Genomic DNA, 14,894 nt, shown 5'->3' with positions numbered 1-14,894 from the left:
TTAAAAATGGTGTCCTGATATGCATACAGAAGTTGACTTGAATTAAGGTAGCAGAGAAAAATAATTCCTTCACTAATTGATTTTGTGACATTAATTATACCTGAACTTTGGCATATCATTCATTTCACTTAACCTCATTTCATGTATTACCTACAATTTAATACCGTGGTAACGTGCCTCTCTCCTGTAAGTGTTGCGGCTATTAAGCATGTAAGAATTCTGTTTGGGTATTTCCTCATTCTGTATGGCATCATAAATCCGGATCTTAAGAATTACTCGGCATCTCTGTGGAGGTAATTTTAGCATTTGGTAGGATTAGGCCTTTACCAAAAGGTAGGAAATTATTGTCTTCAGTCTGTTGCTTATCTGTTAAGACAATTATAAGGTGCACTGTGCATGTAGTCATGAGAAAGACTGTAAGGCAGAACATCTAACAGATTGTCAAAATGTCCTAGATTTGGTTGATAACAATGTATCATTCAGTTGTTTTCATCCCACTTCCAATTTGAATGTACATAGCTAAGTTAAGGATACTTGATTGTAAGCTACTTACATTTGTATTTTTTTTAAAGTAGACTTAATAATTGAATTTCCAAGATTTGTGACAACTGAAAATCTGAATGAAAACACTTGTCACTATCTGACTGCATTATAAACACATATAAGCTGCCTTGCTTATACCTATCATGGCAGGATATCAAAGGTGGACTCTACCTACACAGGTTTGCAGACACCTCTGCATCTCCTCCCTTACTATGATGTATCACAGTCCTTGATTATATCTGAAAAATGTAATGGAAAATTATGCTTGCGCACAACTCCTGCGGACGAGTGCCACTTGGATTCCCATGAAAACAGAAGAATAAAAAGCCCATAGCATGTGAAAGCTTGCACTGTTTTTCTACTCTGTAGTTAGCTACCTCGCCTCACCCACAGTTGCATCTTATTTCAGTCTCCTTAGTGTCTAGGTTTACAGTTCTGTTACATGCTGATTTTTTTTTAACCAGATAGTATACCATGTCTGTGTGCAAGTCTAATATTCCATTACTTTGCCACTTGGATTCAAGAAAGTGGGTTTATAGCCTGTGCCCAGTTGGGAGTGGGCAGAGTTCCACCCTGCAATGTTTACTGTACATCTCTTCATTTAACCTAAGACTGTTCAGTATGATAGTCTTTAATGCAGTCTAACTTGGAAAGCTGCTTTCTTCGGTGCTCTTTAAGCAGCCTGGACATCATCTGTTACTCAACCAAGCAAATGTGTGACTCATTGGGACTCTGTTCTGTCCTTGCCAGCCCCTTGTAGGTTGTGACAAAGCATTCTTGGTCAACCCGTGCGATTATCTGGGCATTCTACTGACTGATACTGTCAGTCACAGGAGTGGAGACAGAGAACTACATCACTGGTGTCCAGGAAAGGAATATATAGCTGAGTTGCAGATACAAAGTCTTATTTAATTTTCAAAAAGGTTTTACATAGGACATATTGTAGGGTGAGAGGATTCTCCTTTCAGTGACTAAATAAATGCTGAATTTCCTGATACTCTCTTCGAGGTATTACGTAAACACCATTGCATGAGATTGGAGAGCCCACTATCTCCAAGATATATGTAATTGCTATTTGTCAAGGTGATATGGAGGGTCAAGCTCAGGCTGGGAAAACTGTTTGGGCAATTGCATGGGGAGTACCTCAGAAAACTTGAGCTGTGGTTGCTGATGCCCTGACAGGTCTAGAAGAGAGAGATCACAAATCAATATTTTTGCAGAGCAGTAACAGTAAATTTAAGTGTATAAAGGCTTCAAGGAATCTTATCAACAGTATCTTGAATGCAGGTTACCAAAGCTCATGAAAATATTAGGATACTACAATAATGGATTCTGCAGGAAAAAAACCAAACAACACCAACACCTGTTGAGTAGAGCAGTACAAATCACAAGAAAACTATTTGCTATAGCTTCAGATTTTTATTTTCTTTTTGAATTTTGGGAACCATAAAAATTGGTTTAACAAAATCATGTAATGTCAAACAATTCAGGAATAAACTATTGAACATCCTTTTTTAGATCAAACAAATTAATACAGTGAGCTAAATGGGCGGGGGGGAGGGAATCCATTTTGCTACACCTAATATATCCCCAGTTGTTCTAGTTTCAAAACTGATAGTTTAGATATCTAAAGTGAGATTCCTAGTACTATCACATATGCACTGCTTCCTTTCTGCCCTTTGCTGCAAAGCCCTGGCAGAGATATGATGACTGTGTGTACGATGCTTATCCTGACCATAGAAAACACAAAGACTGACGTGCCAGGATCACACTGGAAGCCTCTGGCAGGGGTAGAAATCAAAAGCCTTTCTCAAGTACACAGCATGCAGTCATCCTTTTGTTATTCTTTAATAAGTGAGATAGGGAAAAACATTCAGACTTTTTCCACTTACAGGCAATACCTCAGTAGGTTTCAAAAAGGTAACAGCAAGGTATGGAGTCTGTCATTCATAGTATTACTGTGGAATTAATAATAGTGCCTGAAGGAAAGGAAATTTTGGTTAGTGAAAACATGAAAAACTGCTGTCGCCGGAGAAAGAATTTTAAATATAAGCAAATAATTTAAACCATCAAGTATTCTGAAAACCTCTTAGTTTATTTTTAATTAAATTACTTATCTTTCAGTTCATTTGTGACTGTGGCATCAATGACTGTTGTGTGTGTGTTTATTGAAAGCTTTGGTGGGTTTCCTTTCAGAAAGGGAGAAAGTCAGCAGTTAAATTTTAAAAAGCCTCAAAAGGTCCACTACAGTATGGACTTCAGCTTTTTTTTCTCCATTTGCAGTAATGATCAGTGTGGTTCAAATGCTAAAGAAGATAAGAAGATAATGCAGTTTTCTGAGAAACCTGCTGAGATACCTATTAAGAGGACATTTGTATTAATGAAATTTTGTCATCATTTCAGCAGGTGTCAGTCTTGCGAAGTTACTTTAGATAAAATCAGAACAATTTGTATAACTGCACAGCTGTAAAAAGCACTATTTTCTGCCAAGTCCTACACATGATTTTAATTAATTTGCATGCACTCTAGTTTTTATATGGTTCACATAGTGCTTGGGAGATACCAAAAATTGGTATGATCACACAGTGGATTCAGAGTATGCCTATTTGTGTGTGTTAATTCTTCACTAGTCCACTTTTACTTTTTTTTTTTTTCCCCCAGGCCCACATATTTATTCTAGTGGTATCTCGTAACTTCTCCATCCTTCATTAACCACTCTGTCTTTACCTATTTGCTCAACTGACATGAGACCCAGTTTGCAGAGGCCCTATACATAAAAATACATGAGTCATTGCTTTTAGTAAGCCCAGGCTGGCAGCTTTGCTTCCAGGAACCCCAGATTGGATTCAGTTTTTTGTATAGGACACAACAGTCCCTGGTACAACCACTGTGGGATGAAACTGAAATTAGGCTTGGAATTCCTTACACCAATATACTTCAGGTCTAAGGAACTCTGACTTACCACTGATATGGTGCTAATACCACAAAAGTTTAAAATCTAAGATGAATATCTTAGTACAAGCAGCAGTTTAGTAAGATCTAACCAAAATTCTGTTCCAAATTCAGTACTCAAAATGGAATTTATCTGACTTTCAGCTTTGAAACCAACTTTTCAAGGAGCAAAATATGAGACAAGTAGGACAGCTTGTTTTCTTGAGCTGCAGCAGCCTAACCAGGTGAAACTTAGTGGAAAGGTGCCATCTGGGATGTAGAAGTCTTCCCCGACTTCTATTGAACTAAAGAGCTACCAAGGCAGAGATTGTTGGAGAGTGCAGAAAGGGATTTTCTACGAGATATTGTCCAGTGTGTTGTGACAGTTGGGCAGAGGTCAGTTCTGAGGATCACTTCAAAATAAAATGCCCAAAAGGGATGTATGGGCATTCAATGGAGAACAGTCAAGTTCAGAAATTATGGACCAATGGACTATTGGAGAAATTTTGAGGTGTGTTGGGGGCATGTTACATATATGTTAATGTGTAGATTTGCATGTGAAACTGTCAGCAGAGGCAGACTAGCTTTGGGGAAATTATCCTGTCAAGGGAAATTGTAAGAAAAAGCTTTAGTATGGAGAGGAAAATAATAGAAAAAACATTTTTTAAGTGTCCAGAAGGTGTAATGTATAATACTGATGTTTTGTGTGTGGATTCAAAGTTTCTGTTTGCATTCTTTTTTTGGCTGACACAGAGAGAGTTAATTTTCTTCCTAGTAACTGGTACAGTGCTGTGTTTTGGATTCAGTGTGAGACTAATGTTGAAAACACACTCACGGTGTAGTTGTTGTTCAGCAATGCTTACCAGGGGCTTTTCAGTTTCCCATGCTGTGATAGGGAGGAGCTGCACAAGAAGAAGCTGGGAGGGAGTGTGGCCAGGACAGCTGACACAAACTGACCAAAGGGATGTCCTGTACCATACAGCTTCATACCCAGTGTAAAAACTGGGGGAGTTGATTGGGAGGGGCTGATGGCTGCTGGGGGATGGACTGGGCATCAGTCAGCAGGTGGTGAGCAATGGTACTATGCATCACTTGTTTCTCTTGGGGTTTTTCTTATTTTTTTTTATTACAGTATTTATTATCATTAATATTATCATTACTCTTACTAGTATTGTTGTTATATTTTACTTTGTTTCTGTTATTAAACTGTTCTTATCTCAACCCACAAAGTGGGGGGTTTTTTCTTTTTGTTTTTTTGAGTCTCCTCCCCATCCTACCAGTAGCACACTGTGGGAGAAGTGAGTGAGCAGCTGCATAGACCTTAGTTGCCATCTGGGGACAGGACACGGTCTTATTTTTGAGTAAATGAAACTTCTTTTCTTTAATGCCAAAATCTTTTAACTATCATCTTTTTTTCTTTGAGTATTACCTGCAGGACCAGTAGCAGATCTTGCATATGGTCCTGGTTGCCCTTGACAAGTTAATGTCAGACAAACATATAATACTTTTTTTTTAAAACTTTTCTGAGCAGGGAGTTTCTGACAAGTTGCATTAATTATTTCTTTATAGCATAATGACCTCCAAAAAAAATCATGTTATTGGTTGTACTACCATAAAGCCATTTCAGGTCACTCGATAAAGTAATAGAAATAAGGGGATTGTTTTATACAAGAAAGTGTTATAGTGGCATATTAATAAAACCCCTAAAATTTTCTTTACTATAAAAATTTATTTAGTGATGCTGAAGCCAAATTTTCCTGTACCATCCTGTAAAAATTGACTAAAAGGTAATTGAAACTTGGGAATCACTTTTATAAGTTAATGAACAGGAGAATATTTTTGTATCGGATTCTATCAAAGTGATTAATAGGATGAACTAGATTTTCACTGGAGATGACAGAGATAGAAGGCTGTTTGTGTGTGATGTATTCAGCACCATTTTACTCACGTTTGTATTCCTTGTGCAGTTGTTTATACTGTGTGTTAACTTCTGAAAACAGTTGGAGACAATTTTAAGTTGAAATACAAATTTTTAACCAGTTACATTGGAAGTATTGTTTCCATAAAAAAGAAGGGAAGCATGTAATGATTTTTATGGATGTTAATTACAGAAGTTATGATGATCCTTTCATTGTCAATTATGAAAAACAGCATTCACAGTGCTACGCATAAGTGTTTGGGCTTTTTCATACAATTGATTTAAGGAACTGTAAATTATTGCAAGTTTTAATTCAAGCAAATTTTCTCTTATTTACTAGACAGCTCTGTTTTACTTTTTGTTTGTTTGCTTGTTTGTTTTTCAGGAACTGTAATTGGTGTTGTTATTTACACAGGCAAGGAAACACGAAGTGTAATGAACACATCCAATCCAAAAAATAAGGTAAGTTACTCTTACTATGGGATTTCCAACTTCTGTTGGAAAACTTAAATATAGATATACCTAAGCTCAAAAATCTACAGATTCTTGCTCTGATGTATTTCATGTTGCTGGACTGATTTGAATTTTGGTACAAGAAGTGAATTCTGCTACAGTCTCCTTTTGGAAGTAAAATTATTCTTCCTTTAGCTTGGAGCATTACAGGTACTAATGGAGGCATTTGTCTTTGACGTATCAATGTGCATCTTCATAATTTTGTACTTCTGTCTCAACTAAATATTAATTCTCACTTCATTTCTCTCAGATTATTTTACTGTAAAGTGTTTGGCTAAAGCTACACAGTAGTTTTCAGGAGTGTTTATAACAGACTACTAAAATGTATTTGGGTTCCAGAGAAGGTAGAACACAGTAAGTGAAATTCCATTCAGTACCCAGAACAGAACACTATTTCAGGGATTTTTGCAAGCAATGAAAACACTGTGAGGAGATTTTTCTTTCAAAAAGATACCAGAATTTTGAGTGCTTCCCTCTGTACAAGGTTCTTTCAGTTCTAAACAGGGCAAATAGCTCTTCACTTAATCGGTAATGTTTCTAATGTAAGTTGGGGAGGGCCTTCAATTATAAAGAAATAAAAGTTCAGCTGTGGGCTGTATCTTACAACCTAGACCTGTGTTTAGTAAGAAGATAATTATATTAAGAAAGGAAAAAATTATTGCAAGAGGTTTAGAAAAAAAAATCAATTGTGACAGGTTGCCATTTTCACGCCATTCATAATAAGTTGCTCTGAGTAGGAACATCAAGAATGAAATGATAATACAAATTGCTTGAAGCAGTTACTGCAGTCCCCTGAGTGTATTGATTTGTGTTTCTAATAAAGAGATGCTTTTAAATGTCTCATTGACAGAGACAGGTGATATGTACCATTACGTAGATTAAAATGGCCGTTTATTATTTTAATCTTTGTAACATGCATTTTAAAATAATAGAGTAAAATGGAACCGGAATGTTTATGGTACATAGTTATTTTCTGTTCCATCTGATACAAAGATGAGCCCTTTAGTAATAGAATCTTTCTCTTAAGAATTCTGAACAACTTCTGACTAATAAATAATTCTCACAAGTGTTTAAAATTAAATTAATGTGGTAAATTGATAGGGGAGTGCGCATAAACGTAACATGCATTACCCCAATTCAGCAGATTGTATGAGATGAGAGTTGTATGAGATTTTTAGTAAAAGTTTGTTAAAAATTTTTTGCCTTGAATATTTCACACAGAAGCTATGATAAAGCATAAAAGAATGTGTGTTTAAAATTTCCCCAGTGTTTTCAAAATTATTATTAATATTAGAAGAGTTGCTCCAAATTTTCATCACCAAGATTAGGAAGCAGATAAACCTAGAGGAAAGAGATCCAGCTGCATGTTGACAAGCTGCAACATGGTTCTTACTACTGCATATATCACCTTTAATGTTACAGCTGCTAACAGTTAAATACTGTGTTCTATCATCTTCAGTGAGAACCTAAATAAACCTAAAATTTTCATGAAGCAAAATTTTGTGTATGCACAAACGTACACAAACTTAACAGAACAAAATCCAAATAATAGAATCTAGAATATGTTGAATTATCTAAATACTATCTAAAATAATTAGCTTAGGAGCACTTATGGGGAGATTTAGACTGGACATTAGGAAGCACTTCTTTAGCAAGAGGGTGATTCAAGCCCTGGAACAGGCTTTATGGAGAGGTGGTTGATATACCAGGCCTGTCAGTGTTTGAGGCATTTGGACAGTGCCCTTAATGTCATGCTTTAACTTTTGGTCAGCCCTGAAGTGGTCAGGCAGTTGGACTTGGTGATCACTGTAGATCCCTTCCAACAGAAATAGTCTATTCTATTCTGTTTAGAAATCATGCTTTTAAGTAGCATTTTATCTGCCATTGATAAACGAGGTGATGCATGTCTAACAAAACTGTACTCAGTAGTTGTCCAAAGGCCTTCCCAGGAGTCACTGACCAATGAAGATGTTCAGTATTCTAAATATGTATATTCATTTGTTTCTTGGAAGCATTTAGTTCTTTGTATCATAGTTAGCTTATTGGAATCTAGTAAATGTGAAGAATGAGGTTTAATATAGTATGTGTAAAATTACTTGCTTTAAATGCCTGTGCCTTGGTAATTGCTCTGTAGAATATCTTAAAAATGTAAGAGATTTTAATGCTGCAAACTGACATTGAATGCAAACTGAGCAGGTGAAGACTTTCTCTAGGGTCTGTTTTCTGCATCAGCTGCATCAACTCCGCGTCAACTGTCTTTTTAAATTAATCTGTAAATGTGTAAATGATTCTTGTCTTCAGCAATAATACTGGCATGAGGTTTTCTTCTCTATGGACTTAACAACCTTGTTTAAAGCAGTAGCCAACATGTAACATGACCAGTAAGGATGCATTTGGGAACTTAAAACAGAAAAACACTTAAGGCTATCACAGATGACCAAGTGATAAAATGTGGTACTGCAGTGTAAAAAATGGTTGTCATAACTTTTTAACACTTAATTTTAACTCTGTTTTTCTGTGAAGTTAGCACTGTACTGTCTCTGTATTTTCTACCATGGGGGGAGATTGGTTTGCATACTTCTGCAAGATGCTGCCTGTAGGTGATATTTCGTGCTAGTTAGCCATACAGAAGGTAGACAAACAGTAGTCAGTACATTCATTCCTCCTCTGTGTATTTGGGAATCTTCTTGTGTTTTCTCAAGCTTGATAGTAGCAATTACATGTTAGGTAGGGTATGTAGCATTAGGAGCCAAAAAGAGGGCAAAGGAAGTCTAAAATAGTCTTTGAGATTAGAAGATACATTACTGTTGAGAGATTAAAGATTTGAACATAAAAAAAAAATTTTTGTACCTAACTTGCTGAAACAAAACTGAAATTACATTGATAGATTGTGCTATTACTGCAAACTTGAGAGGAAATAAGTATGCCTCCTCTTCTGCTTTAGGAAAGAATTGTTTCAAATACTGTTTGAGACTGGTTTTAAATGGCACATTGTTTCTCTCTGCTGCTCTTTGAAAACAAATAAAATTAAGATTTTCTTGTACCATGTACTTGTTTAGAATTTAGTTCAATGATGCTGTTGTCTTCCGGCCTTGGGAGAAAGCAAACACTGAGATCTATGATTCTCAATTTACATTGTCAGACTGAAACTCCTATGTCCAGAAATAAGCAAGAAACACATGGACTTGACTTTTATCAGTCCTCTCTTCATTGAAATACAGATAAGTGCTTCAGTAGTATTTCTTCCTGGAGAATAACTTTGCTGCTCTACTTTGTACTATAAACTTGCTTTTTCTAATGGCGAATTTTTACTTTTCATGCTTAAGGGTAGATGCTTTTTGACTGAATGAATATTAAAATTTGGAGATGCAGACCTGCTCTATAAACACTCGGCAGAAGACTAAAACTGAAATAAGTTTAAGCAAACTTACATATGAAAAATTGTGAAATGTATGTACCTGTTCAAGCATGGAGTTGATCTGTATATTAAACTTAGAAGGATTTATTGTGTTTGCTGAAGTATTTAGTCATTCAAGCAACAATTTTCTTAACTTAAAGTCACACTTAGTTGTTTTATTACAATTGTAAAAATTGTTTCATTGCCTAAGGATGCAGACACAGTCTGAAAAACACAAAGATAGAGAGCATAGAATTTTCTTAATGGATCAATTCAATATGTTTTTAATTCCAAACAATATAAAGAAAAATTATTTCTGGCAAGGTTTAATTTCAGCCTGAAATGATGTATGTTCTGTGCTTTAGATAAATGTAGAAATGGTAACATCAACATTATAGTGTAATGGCTCTCTGCATTTTGCCTCATTGGCAGTCACATCAGCTTACTCAGGAATGTAGTTCCAGCCTTTAAAGGAAAAAAAAAAAATCAGATTGAATTGTGCTTCTCACAATGCTGTAATCAGTAATCAATCCTATTTGGATAGATATTCTTAAACCTTGGCTTTCTGGATGAAGTTGGACTTGTCAATGGTAAAGGTCATTTATAGGTGTTAATTAACCAAGAGGGAAATTAACAAACTAAGGTTATTTATTTATTTTGTCTGGCATTTTAGAGTGTTCTCATTCTTACCTATTTAAAGTGCAGAACAGTTTTTTGTTATCTAAATTCAGAGTTGCTTTTGCAGCTTTACTCTTCATACAAAGCAAGATTGTTAGTGCAGCCCTTCTGCAAATGTGACCTGTTTCCATCAGTGAAAAGAGATTTTGGGGGTAAAATTAAAAAAAAACACAGTATAGTTGGAGGGAGATGGAAATAAATTCAAGGGAATGTATTTTGTGTACTAAGATTGAAACATTAAAATTACTTGGACTTTGCAATATATATGCACTCAGAATGTACACAGTACATCAAAATGAGTAGAAATTATCTTAAATGTAACTCCTGAGAAATCAGTAGCCTCTCTAAAGGAGCTATAGCATGTAATCTGCCTAGTGCACTTCAGATTAGTATAAAAATAGTTTTAGTGTTGCTAATCCTTACAAGCAGCATTCAAAAGACTTTTATTTTTGCCTTATTTTATGGAATTCTACATCTGCTGTTAAATTTTAACATCAGAAGTAAAACTTCATAGTAACTATCCAGTGTTCATCAAAATAATATTTTTTTTACCCTAATTCTTAACTAGCCTGAAAGCTAACTACTGCATGTCTTGTGTTTTGTGCTTTTGTTATTGGTTTGTTGTTTTGGTTTGTTCTTTTTAAACAAATGAAAATCTAAGAACAGTTATTATTTTTCTCTTTGTGTGTATGTGTTTTGGTTATTTGAAAATGGGCTTACTGGTGAACCTCGAAGGAGAGAATAATATTTCTGTTCTGGTAAACTGAGGCAAAATCACTTTCCCTCTCTTTCTTTCTTATTCTCTCCTCACATAAAATTTCTTCCTGGTGTTTTGTGACCAAATTTACTTCTCTGTGTTTAAAAGGCTTGTCTATGCTTGTTCTTCTCTTTCCCCCCTTTTTATGGGGATAATTTTTGAAAAAATATTTACTAAAAAAGGACACCACTCCCTCCAGTTCCTTATTTGGAGTGAAACAGAGTGGCTGGAGCAGATTCATGAGTTCCCGGAAAGTGATACCACTTCACCAGTTTTCCTGTTCACAGCTTTTTCAATACTCAAAGTATATGCTTCTCCTGCCTTGACACATTTTTTTGAACATCAATAAATTTGGTTGTCCAACATCTTGTAGTAGCATTAGTAAGCCATTCTTATCTGTGCCCCCTCAAAGGCTGGCATTTCTAAGTTCAATTTCATTTGTGTTCAGATCTTCTTCATAAGGGCATTGACTTTATCCTGCTGCTACACTGTTATGCAAGAACCCAGTACCTTCACTTGTATGTTTTTCTTATTAAATGGATAATTTGATGTTCATAGTCTATTTGAGAAGAAAGTTTTTCTGTGGCTTTATGCCTGAAGGATCTGGGATAAAAGCAGAACCTTGAAAACTGTTATGTGACTGTTAATGACAAATGTCAGTGAATTATAAGAAAAAGGTTTATGTAGCACTTTTTACTGGAGTATAGTCTGCTGTGGTTAATCCTCCTAAAAACTACTCTTTGTATGGGATAAAATTGAGAAAGCTGTCACCTGCAGGTAGTAAGTACTCCCCATGCTTAGTTTGTCCCCTGATGCAGAGCTTCTGTCCAAGAAAGTGCTTATCTACCAGCTTCCCATGAAGTATGAGAATCTCTCTTGGTGTACAGGAGAACTCTTGGGAGCAGGCCACAAGGGAAAACATGTAATATAGTGTTGATGTTTTTCCCTCTATGTGCTGTCATCTCTGAACATAGGAAGAAGAGTAGCAAAAGATAGAAAATAGAGTAACACTTTGAAAACCCTAGAGTGTCTCAGCAAGAAGAATGGAACAGGGTTACATAAAGAGGAAGACAGAAGACTTTTTTCTTGAAAAGTTTGGGAAGAAAGGGATGAATGCCAGAGGAGCCACCTTTGTTCCAAACCTCCAAAACCAGGATTAGAACATGAGAATTCTGATGCTTGGGAATGGTCAGCAGTGTTTGGGCAAACCAAAAGCAAAATTTCTGTGTCCTTCACTCTGAAACAGAAAGAACATCTACCTGTTTTAATTACCTTTAACTCCATTGACTGGAATAGCAAGAGTCTCAAAGTGGAGATTTCAATCCTCAGGTGATTAGTATGGAAAAAGTATAAAGGAGCTGAGGTTTTCAGTTTTCTTTCATATATAGAAAATGGCAAGAATACTAGATTTATACCGTGATATTAAGGCAATAAGAAAATAGTAGGACTGAAAGTCTTGATTGACTTCCTTGAGTGCATATGTGGACAGAAATCACTTAATGCAAACAGTGTGTCGTACCTGGTTTTTTTGTACACTCCTGTATTTTACGTAGAGCACACTGCTTCATTTCAGAGACTTGGTGGAGCATTTTTATCCACGTTAGCAGTGCTTCTCAGATAGCAGTGTGTATATTTTTATTCCCTTCTTTACATTCTTCTTCTTCTTCTCAACAGTAATAAAATGGTAATACTAAAAATGGGAAATTGGGGCACAAGAGATCAAAGGGACAGAGAGGGAGAAAGCCGCAAACAAAAGAAACGGGAACTGAGAGTGGTCAGTTTAAGGTATTAGACTTCACTTGTCATCCAACTTAGTGTTTTATAGTACTCTTATATTTCAAGTACTGCTACTTTTGGGTTTGCATGTAAATGATGCCTGTAGCCTTAAAGTAAACTTGATCATAATGTATTTGCTTTGGCATCTGAAAAATAATATTAGATCATCACTTGCTTATCTACTTTGCTGTTTTATCCCTGAGCTGCAGGGTAAGTTGTTCTGTGTTGTGGCCTGCTATCAATTCACATGTTAAAGTTACAGATTAACCTATGCCCTAACTTCTGATTTGTTCTGAAAGCAGCAATTAAACATATTATACAATTGATATCCGAAGTCATGTGATAGGTCTTTTCTGCCTGCATGTAATTTAGTGTGGTGCACTACATTGCTGTGTGGTGTCTGAGTCACTCAGCCTAAGTGCTGCACAAGGACCGAACTGAGGAGGCTGGCTGTTCTGTGTTATGGTACTGTGCTTCTTGGGACATGGATGTTGAATCACTATTCCTACTGCAGTTGGTACCACTTTCTGTTTACATTCCTACTGTAAGGTAAAGCATGTGGAAATGTACAGTTCAGTACTAAACAAAATAATTGTTATATAATAATATACAGAACAGCAAGAGAATGGCACTTTGGTCGTAAGAGAATACTCACTGTATTCTGGGTATACTTCTGGGTTTACTGTATTTTTTAGAGTTGATGGCAAACACTTCCACTGATTTTGCAAAGCCCAATAATTTATTCACAGCTGTAAAATTCCTACAATGTTCATTCCTTCTTATAAGAATATAGAAGAATGAAATTTGATATGTTCCAGAATGTGAATTACTAGCCATAAGCCAGTTCTGAGATCTATCTCTTGCCATTTTGGAGATTCCCATTAAAAGTTGCTTGGATTTTTTTCTCTTTTAGTGTGTTTAGAACATGAATATGTTAGAATTTGTGTCAGCAGCTCAATGTCATTTCGCACTGGTGTTTGAGGAAGGATCAGTGGTGGAGTATACCATTTCTGCAGTAGTTTATTAATCTATGAAAATAGATTACTCTCACAAAACAGTCTGAACAACTCTTAAAATGGATCAAATTATGGAATAACAACAACCTGTTGCTCATTCATGAGAAATGCTGTGTGTTTTACCAGTAGCAAACTAGATGAATGATTTGTGGTAACATTTCAAATGATTTCTTTATTATCATTCTACAAAAGACAGTGCAAAAGGGAGATTACTTGCATAGTTGGCTTGTGTGGAGTAACCAAGTGAGCTCTAAAAGAGGCAGACCCTGATGGCTGTTTCCTGTCAGCTGCTGCATCCACTGCTGCTAATCAGTTGTGGTAGTTTGCTTTTACATTTACATTGCTCCTTATGGCTTTGTTGCCATTCAGAATTTAATCATGCTGTTGGCAAAATGCAGCTGCTGGGAGCTGGAGAGAGTAGGGGCAAAGGGCACGGCCTCTCAGAGGATATTTGTTACCTTATCCAATGGCTTAGAACTGCACCACCTTCATAACGCTCTACCTACAAGGCTTTGCTTGCAGTGTGCAAGTAGGTGACCAAAATACTGACATAGTGGAAGGGGGCTGTTGTGTGTTTTCCTATATTAGGGTTCTGTTCTGTGCATTGGGTGTTTGTTAATAAGAGCAATGTAACACAATTGGCACCTATTTTTGTGTCACGTTTTTTACTTACTGCATATTTTATTGGAAATCTGAGACCTTTAACTGATATGTTCAAAGTATATTAATTATTATTTTTTAAAATTATTATGAAAGAAGGATGTCTTAAATGTCAGATACTAGGATCTTTGAGACCTGAAGAGCATTTTTGAAATAGATTCTCATCTGATGTTCACATCTTTTATTTGGATGCTTTACAGGCATTAATTACTGTTCAGCTGGATAGCCTTCTCTTCATGTACAGCAAGTACAGAAAAACAGGTCTTTTGTGGTTTTCATTTATGCAACTTAATAATTTATACAGCTGAAGTCTGATGTATTTCTCTAAGTACTGGAGGCTCAATAACCATCACGAGTCACATGACTTGAAATCTCAGTCTATAGTGATGAATATCTAGAGGGAAAGTTCTCTCCATATCAGGCTATAGTATTTGTTTTGATGTAGGCTGAACATAGTGGTCATGACTAAAATAGTTTACTTAGTTGTTTGCGCGCTTGAACTAACAAGCTTGTCATATTCTTAACAAATATGATCTTTGCCTTTCTTTTTTACCTCAGTTCAGAGAGCAAGCCTGTGGATACACTTAGCATTAAAATCACCGTTCCAGCTTGTACCAGATGAAAATAATGTGGTTTTCGTTGTGGATTAGTTTGCAAAAAGGGGATTGCTCTTCATATTCTTAAAGCTCATTCCCTTCCCATCAT

General features: G+C 36.0%; 1 protein-coding gene across 4 annotated transcripts in view; it reads left to right on the top strand.

Annotated features, from left to right (window-relative positions):
* The window catches only part of ATP9B (ATPase phospholipid transporting 9B (putative)), a 157,477-nt gene that overhangs the window by 80,576 nt on the left and 62,007 nt on the right, over nucleotides 1-14,894 (top strand). For all 4 annotated transcript variants that reach the window (XM_027662750.1, XM_027662752.1, XM_027662751.1 and 1 more), the window contains exon 11: nucleotides 5,778-5,854. In XM_027662750.1, coding sequence (XP_027518551.1) covers nucleotides 5,778-5,854 — 77 coding nt within the window. The remainder of the gene's footprint in view (nucleotides 1-5,777; nucleotides 5,855-14,894) is intronic.

This window comes from Corapipo altera, unplaced genomic scaffold (genome assembly GCF_003945725.1).
Source record: "Corapipo altera isolate COAL_440 unplaced genomic scaffold, ASM394572v1 359, whole genome shotgun sequence".
NCBI classification, from domain to species: Eukaryota; Metazoa; Chordata; class Aves; order Passeriformes; family Pipridae; genus Corapipo; species Corapipo altera.
This window is presented reverse-complemented; position numbering and strand designations above follow the sequence as displayed.